Here is an 8737-nt window from a genome sequence, read left to right on the forward strand (position 1 = left end):
AACTTTTCCACGACATTCTAATTTATTGAGATGCACCTGTATATACTAAAATTGACCACATATTAGTGAAAACGATAGAAGACACTTCTCGTTTGCTAAAAGCACGTGACTTGGCCAGTTGATGCGCGCTCCGAAGCTTATTCGACAAAAAAGAGTAGTAAAGGTTTTCTCAATACTAGGCGGAAGTGCAGCTAAGTGTTGCTGTTGTTTTGGGTTGAAACATAAAGTTACTGTTTCTATTTATCGGACATAAATAATCAAGGACAATAATTATGGAATAGTGCAGTGACTATTTATCTGACATGGATAATCGAGGACAATAATTGGGAGTAGTGCAGTCAGTGACTATGACCGTTAACGTGAGTTTCTTAGTAGGCTCGACGCCTTCAGGGAGTGAGTGCGGCGCACAGACAACACACCGAGAGATTTAGATTCTGACAACATTTATTTTGAATTTCTTCATGGAAACAACAGCAGAATGAAGAACACTTTTAAAAGCATGTTTTTATTGCTGTTGTGCGGTAAGTGTGTCAGTTTAATTTCACTTTCACATTGTAACCCGGAAACACCAAGGACCAGGGGCGTTGCTACGATTGGAAGGGATAGGGGGCTTAGCTGAAAAGAACTTTTAACTCCTGACATATACACGTATACATCTGCTTTCTCAATACTGCCTAAAGAGTATTACATCTTGCATTACAAAAAACATCACTTTAAGCACAATTCTCTAAGTCATTACACTGCAAAAAAAAAATTGTTATTAAGAGACCTAAAAAATACAGTTCGAACTTTTCCTAAATACATGTAAAAATATGACTGTTGTATTGCTTAAAAGTGAATATGAATTTTCTTTGCAGTATTTGAGGTCTGAAAAAATACAGAGCATCTTTTCTGTTATGTTGACCTGTTTCTCCAGTTTTCATTTTCTGCAAATAGAAACAATATTTTTGTTTGAAATTTGGGAGAAATGTAGTAGTTCACAGAATAAAACAAAGATAATCACTTTACCTAAACACATAGCCTACCTATAAAACTAAAAGGTAATTGGTCTTTGAAATGGTCTCTTACTTTTTTCCACAGCGGATCATCTGCAGATTATCTGTTTATATCAGATGGTTTATACCAACTAAAGAGCCAGTTTAACAACATTAGTTGTTAATTCAGTTTATTCATGTATACATCAAAAAGGGAAGCCCCACTTCAGGCCTACTCCATGACAAAGGCCTACACTGTATTGATTAAAGTTTGCACAAAAACTACAAAACTGCAAAGATACCTTGAGAACAGTAAAATTGTATTATTAGAATTTAGAAAGAAGTTGTTAATTTCGCAGACCACCGTTCAGTGAATAAATTACGTTTGTTGAAACAGTGCCACCTGCTGACAGGACCAGGCACTGTTTACCAGCTCAAAACAACGAGCGCTTCAGATGCATTTAATGAAACCAGCGTCGCAAAAACATATTAAACGTCATTTAATTATACTCTTCTTATTTGTGAAATGAAACGTTTTAACTCTTCAAAAAGATGAGGGGCTTTTGGCAAGATGGGTGGCTTAAGCCGCCAAAGCCCACCCTCGCAACGCCGCTGGCAAGCACATTGATATTATATAACTAAATGTGTTAAATATCATTGGATTTGTATTAGGATTTTGGTCCAAAATGCACAGAAGTACACTTTTTAGACAAAATTCCATCGATGCAATACTGTAATATTGCACATTTCAGAGGGGTAAGACCTCCCAAAACATACTTGCTATGCTATATACTTTCCCTAACCTTTACAGCAATACTGGTGCTATACACACTAGATTCCACACACACAGAAAATATGGAAATAACCATTAACTAATCTTTTCTACAGTCTGGTCTACTGTATAATCACACGTGTTTCCATTGAAATGCAATGTTATTTTACATTTACATTTGGCAGACGCGACTTGCATTGCATTATATTATACATATGTTTTTTGTGTATGTGCAATCCCTTGGATCGAACCCATGACCTTGGCGTTGCTAACGTCATGCTCTAACCACTGAGCTACAGAAAAGCACATTTTTACAAATAAGACAAATACTAAAAATTGAAATAAATATGTCATGGGCAATGTATTAAAGCATTTTGTTAATCAAAAATGTTAATTGTCATACACATGATGTACTTTTGTAAAATTGTACACTCCTGACAAAAGTAGTTGCCAAAAAGAAATTATACGTAGGATCTTTCTAATTGTTTTCTTTTCTTACATTGTTATCTTTTCTGGTATATAGAAAACTAGATTATAAGTATAGTTATATGTATAAAAAACAGATGTAACATTTGTTTCATTAGGGTCAAAAAAACGTTTCCAGCAGAAAATAGTTCCCAGTGTTGAGCTTTTTAACCGTCACGCGCTGTTGCTGGCGCCTCGGTTCACCACCTGAGGACGCCATGCTCCTCTGTGGTCTGCCTGTGTTATGCACGGACTCCAGTTCCCATCATGCCATAAGTCTCTCATTATTGTATTGGTTTCACCTGTGTCCTGTGACTCCTGTATGCTGTGGCCCTTGTGTTCAGTTGTCTGCTGTGTGAATCATTGCATGTTCTCCTTTGTGTTTCTTGGACCTTGGAATTACATTTATGTGTTTTTTCGTTAAACCTTAATTCTGCATGTGGGTCCGCTCCTTGTTTTCCTTCTGCAGTCGTGACATTAACAGTGTGTTCTGTTATTTAGAATCAGATGAGTATTGCAATGAAACCCTTTTATTTTTAAAAGCTTTATTATCTACCACTGTTGTCAGAAATGCAGATAATCTGCTATTTTCTAAATGAAATATAAAAGTGTAGCAGGTTTAATCTGTGATTTTCTGTGTTGTGTTTGTGTTGTTCAGGTGTGTTTGATGCGGTGACGGGTGAACTGAAGACTCTCTCGGTGATGGAGGGAGATTCTGTCACTCTACACACTGATCTTACTGATATACAGACCGAGGACAGGATAGTCTGGACGTTTGCGGATGAAGCCTCTACTGATCTTCTAGTTGAAATGTTGATAGATAACATCTCATATGTTGATGGGAGATTCAGAGACAGATTGCACATATCAGACCCTAAGGTTGGAGATCTCACCATCAAGAACATGAGAATCAAACACTCTGGAATCTATGAAGCAGAGATCATCACTGCCAAAGGAACGACATACAAGACATTCAGAGTCCTTGTCAGTGGTGAGCAGATACAGTAGTACTAACTGTATGATTTGGGTATTTTCATGATAATAAAGTATATTTATAGGGATGATGTTTGACGGGTGTTGCACGTTATAAAGGACTCAAACTCGCAGTGGTTTCAGATCAAGCAGCATCTTCCACTGATCACAGAGCCGTGCTTCACAAACAAACTGCGATAAAAACATAATCACAGTCTTTGTGATTTCATAATCGCACTAGCCACACATGATTTACGCACGATTTAGTGTTGATCGTGTAGCCCTATTACCAACGTTCTTCAAAATATATTGTGTGTTCTGCTTAAAAAATAGGACCTCAGGTTTCAAATGATGTGAGGATGAATAAATGATGACAGAATTTTCATTTTTTGCTGGACTAAAGTATTTAAAGGTATCAGGCCCAAGGTAGTGAGGGGATCTCAAGTTCCACATCTAGTTTTTCTAGTCAGTATTGTTTGATTAAAATGACCACGATAGATGGCGACAGGCCTTTGTTAGAGTAACTTCAGATTACAGTGCACTGTTTGATATGTTTGTCTGTGACACTTGTAGAATCTCCTCGTGTTCTGGATGCTGGCACATGTGAGATGAAGTCGGTGTTGAAAGAGGGCGATTCAGTCACTCTACACACTGATGTTCAAACGCACGGAGATGATCTGATCGTGTGGAGGTTTGGAGATGATGGTGTTCTTCTAGCTAAATGTGATAAAGAGGACAATAAGAGCTTTGTAAATGAGGATGAGAGAGTGAGCGGCAGACTTAAGTTGGATGATCAGACTGGATCTCTCACCATCTGTAACTTCAGATTATCAGACTTTGGACTCTATAAACTGAAGATCAGCAGTAACAACAGACAGACATTGTTCAAGACATTCAGTGTGTACGTCAGTGGTGAGCATCCCAATTCTCCTGTAGTAACAGCTGTGTGTGAATGATTTAGATGGGCAATCACATATTCTGCTTGGGCAGATATATAATCATAGTACATCGCATGCATCATTTTAAAGTTTTTCTGTAATTAAATTGACAGATCATTATTTAATAGAGAAGTATTAATTAAGTATTCAATAATAAGTATTTCATTTTTTAATATTTTAATTGTCAGCTGGATATTTTTGTTAGGACCCATGAAAAATTCCCAGCCCTAGACCTGATTGTATAAATCATAAACTGATGACAATGCAAGACCGTCACATAAGTTAAATTACAATGTGTTATATTTAATATAAACTTCACTGTCTCTCTGTCTTTACATTATCATAACAGGTTCATCTTCAGAGGATTCAGATGCTATGGCTGTAATAATTATTTCTCTTCTTTTTGTTGCTGCTGCTGCTTTAATAATTTACTGTTCCCGAAGGTCCTCTAAAGAAATAGGTAAGTTTTGACTGATACAGCTACAGAAAAACTTTTTTTTAATGTTATATTTTTTATTTTATAGTTTTCACAGTGAAAGGTCAGATTTCGCTGTTATTTGCAGTAAATTGTTGAACATTTCCTATATTGTTTAATTGCATCTCCATTGTAATGTTGTAGTCTGTTCATAAATATAAAAAAACGGTTGCACTTTATTTTACAGTACTTGTACATAAAGTGTACTTACCTAAGAAAGTACTGGGTAGTATAAGGTAACTACATGTTATAAGTTCAGGTTTAGGGGTACGTTCAGAGTTAGTACCTATTTATTATATTTACTGTAATAAGTACACAGTATGTACATGGGAAACAGGACTGTAAAAGAAAGTGGTACCAAAGAAACATTATCATTTAGTACAATTGAATTACTTCTACAATGGTGGTATTATCATCTGTGAGTGGGACCGATAGAGTTATTGATTTAGACCCAGTAATTAACAAAATCAATTATAATTGTTAGATTGTTAGATTCCCTACAGCTGTAAGCAATTATATGTTAGCGAAAATACTTCTGAGGTGGTGTGTGAAGTGCTTAAAGGTTCTGCGAGTGAAGACAGGCCGCATGTCATATCACCTGGGCTGTTAAATGTGAAAAAAATCAAAATTGCTCCTTGTTAGTTCATGTTAACTTTAATTATGATGTACAATCACCTCATGAAATGATTACAGAGATTTTTGAGATGTCCGTGTGACTAATGTATATACTGTATATCTATGAGAACTCAAAATCCAGTTGCAAGTGAACCACAGTTTATTACAACAATATTGAAAGAAAGCAAGGCAATGGAACCTATGAGGTCACGCAGATGAGTAGATCTCAGATGCATGGAGACCGCGAGACACTGAACCAACGCCACACATCTGATGGAGATCATGTTCATTGACAAGATGTGAAGTGCTTCATGCTGATTTTCTGGTCATTTTATAGACAACAGTGATTAAATCCGGACATTTTGTTTGGTATAATGTGTCATTGAGTTTGGCCTGAGATCTCAACGCTTTTACAACATTTTCACCAGCAGGTAGCGCCAGCACGTGGCGTTTCGAACGCTTCGTAAACCTGAATCATTTTGCGAAGCAATTGGTTTAATTGATTCAAAGCTTCGAAAAGCTTCGTTTCTCCCGTCACAAGTTTTCTCTACACAGCAGTGTTGGGTGTAACTAGTTACTAAGTAATTAGTTACTGTAATTGAATTACTTTCCCCTTGAAAAGTAAAGTAAGGGATTACTCTTATTTTTTGTAATTTAATTAGTTACTTTTGATGTAATTAAACTAAATACACATTTGTAATACTTTGGTCAGTTAATAGGAGTACTTTATGTAGTTTAATATTATTTATTTGACTGAATTAAAAGAGCTGTTTCATGTCTATCCTTGAATCACTTAATTAATCAAGGTTGATGTAGGATATAGAAAGTAATTAGTAATAAGTAACTAAATACTTTTTGGAGAGAGTAATTTGTACAGTAATCTAATTACACTAATGAATATGTAACTAGTAATTAATTACTTTTCCTGAGTAACTTGCCTAACACTGCTACACAGTCAGCAAACTAAAACTTAGTAAGCAAAAGATTCTCTCAGTGTACGAACACAGTTTATCTTTATTTAATATTTAAAGTGATCAGTTAAATCCTCTGAATGTGTTTTTCTTCTATGTGCTGCTGCTGTTGTGAATGAAGCAAGGGACATTTTTCCACATTTGAGAGATCCTGTTACTTTATGCACTGGTGTTACTGACATAAAGACCGATGATGAGATACTGTGGACATTTGGACCTGAAGACACTCGTATCGTTCGAATCACCGGAGGGATCAATGAGCCTTCATATTATTACTACACTGATGGGAGATTCAGAGACAGACTGAAGATGGACAGTAAGACTGGAGATCTCACCATCACAAACACCACAACTCAACACAATGGAGTTTATCAAGTCCAGATTTACAGCGGCGGAAAGATCACATACAAGGGATATAAGGTTACAACCTCTGGTGAGTAATTGAGTATTCATTTTAATCATTCAAGGACTGATTTTAAATCTCAGTGTTTATGAAGAAGTGTTGAAGAAGTTATTCACAATTATCTTTGTTTCACATACACTCATGCTCTGTCATGTTTTTCTTTCGTCATACACACACAATCATCAGGATGAATTTCGACGAAATAAAAATGTGATCTTTGCAGTTGTTTAAAAACACTGTGACGGTTTCACAGACAAGGCTTAAAGGGATACTTCACCCATTAATGAAAATTCTGTCAACATTTACTCAAATCTGTATAAATGTATTTGTTCTGATGAACACAGAGCAAGAAGAATGGAAGAATGCTTGTAACCAGACAGATTTTGCCCCCCATTGACTTCCATAGTAGGAAAAATGACTTCATCGTTTTTTGTTCTGTTGAACACGAAAGAAGATATTTTGAAGAATGTAGCACAGCAAACAGTTCTGGGGACTTTTGACTTCCTTTTTTTTTCCTACTATGGTAGTCAATGGGGGGGCTCTACTAGATCTACTAGACTTGAGATGAGTCTTATTAGCTGTAATAAATAGATTTTTTTATGTATGAAATCACATGATGTTTACTGACAGTATAATATCACTCTAGTCTGATTCATGTTTTCTGTTTGCTTTCATGTGTGGTTGTTAGTTAAGTAGTTAAATGTTGTTATAGATCATTAGAGACGGTTCAATGGTGTTCATTTGCTTTTGCTTGCATGGTCTCAGTGCATCAAACATAATGATTTATTAAATTACAGTTCAACTGTGCAATAGTTTAAGCATCTCAGACGAATAACATGTTTTTTGTTATATTCTGAAGCACAGTAACACATATAATATACACACAACCACGACTTATATTTCTGCTCATTTTTACATATTTATTTATTTATTTTCTTAACTTGACCAATGTGCAATTGCAAATGGAACAAGTGAAAATTATTTGGGGTATTCATGACCACTTGTTTAAATATTTAAAGTGAGTTACACCGTTAATAAGTCTAATCAGGTTTATATAAATAAAGTCTTGTTACAACATCCATTGCTCTCTGACATCAACATGTCAGAATATAAACCTACAGCTGACTGAAGATATGTGACGGGACACATGCATAAAACATTTCTACATGTTGGATTGATTTGGCAGATAATCTACAACATGACAACGCATCATGCAAAAGGTGGTCATGTGCTATCTGTGTTGCTCAATTGACAATCTTGATCTCCTCTCTTTTCTTTTCATCTGTGATTTCTGACAGACGCAGCAAGAAACAGAGGAAATGAATCACCAAATGTTGACAGTCCTCTGTTGAATAAAGCAGATCCTCCTGTCCGGCCAGCTGAATAGATGCTCAACATCACAAAGCATCTGTTTACGTCATCCACATCCACAGTAACAAACCTACTTCAGTGTTTTCATGAGAATAAACTCCATGTGTGCTGTTGAGCACCAGTGATAGAAGCTTTTAAAGCTAAAGTTACAAGATTTTGTTTATAAAAGGCAAACAAACTTTCATTTATTTGCCGGGATATGTGATGATCAGCACATCCCACAGAGCTTCGTGTTCAAGGCTGTTAATCAGAATTCTCCACCGCCGCAGAGGAATGTAAATATCACTAACCCAACCCCTTTCAAGAGACTTATTCTATCTGTTTATGTGTTTTCGTTGCCGTTGATATTGCATAGCTGAATATCATTCTTCAGTCATTTGTTTTACGTAGACACCTTATTAGAAACACAGAACATTGTGCCTTTCATCAGTCACCTTTATGTTCTATTCTCTGCACTTTACCTTTAAACCTTTCAACCGTTTCCTTTAGCATTTTACTACCATTTAGTAGTTGTTATTTTTCTTGTGTGTCTTTTGTATTTTATTACATCTGTGTCTTCCTTGTGTTGATTATAGTGTCGTGTGTATGGCTCACTACATTATTTGGTGCCTGTGTGAAGAGACATATACATTTATATAAAAATGACCAAAAACAAGTTCATATTGATGTTCACGTTCAGAACTGAGATCACATGATAATCTTTTTTTGTTGTTGTTGTGAAGATTTTTGAAATAATCGAGAAACTACCGTTGTGTGATGCCTGTTCTGTTTTCATTATGTT

General features: G+C 35.8%; 1 protein-coding gene across 2 annotated transcripts; it reads left to right on the top strand.

The window, feature by feature from the left end:
- The first annotated feature begins 169 nt into the window (after positions 1-169).
- Positions 170-8731, top strand: LOC130550830 (uncharacterized). 2 transcript variants are annotated; one of them, XM_057328332.1, is made up of 7 exons: positions 170-521; positions 2870-3202; positions 3757-3874; positions 4010-4095; positions 4471-4581; positions 6304-6615; positions 7884-8731. In XM_057328332.1, the coding sequence occupies exons 1-7, from the start codon at positions 479-481 to the stop codon at positions 7970-7972; spliced, it is 1092 nt and encodes a 363-aa protein (XP_057184315.1). In that variant the 5' UTR covers positions 170-478; the 3' UTR covers positions 7973-8731. The 2 variants fall into 2 exon arrangements, with proteins under 2 accessions (XP_057184315.1, XP_057184314.1); XM_057328331.1 differs by having other exon boundaries at positions 3757-4095.
- The last annotated feature ends 6 nt before the right edge of the window (positions 8732-8737 follow it).

This window comes from Triplophysa rosa, unplaced genomic scaffold (assembly GCF_024868665.1).
Source record: "Triplophysa rosa unplaced genomic scaffold, Trosa_1v2 scaffold438, whole genome shotgun sequence".
Taxonomy (NCBI): Eukaryota; Metazoa; Chordata; class Actinopteri; order Cypriniformes; family Nemacheilidae; genus Triplophysa; species Triplophysa rosa.

What these genes read in the sequence shown, in the direction of transcription:
- LOC130550830 (XM_057328331.1), top strand. Translation starts at nt 479, where the DNA reads ATGAAGAACACTTTTAAAAGCATGTTTTTATTGCTGTTGTGCG. An exon ending in GTTTTTATTGCTGTTGTGCG is followed by an intron (nt 522 to 2,869) that starts GTAAGTGTGTCA and finishes TGTGTTGTTCAG; the next exon opens with GTGTGTTTGATGCGGTGACG. An exon ending in ATTCAGAGTCCTTGTCAGTG is followed by an intron (nt 3,203 to 3,756) that starts GTGAGCAGATAC and finishes TGACACTTGTAG; the next exon opens with AATCTCCTCGTGTTCTGGAT.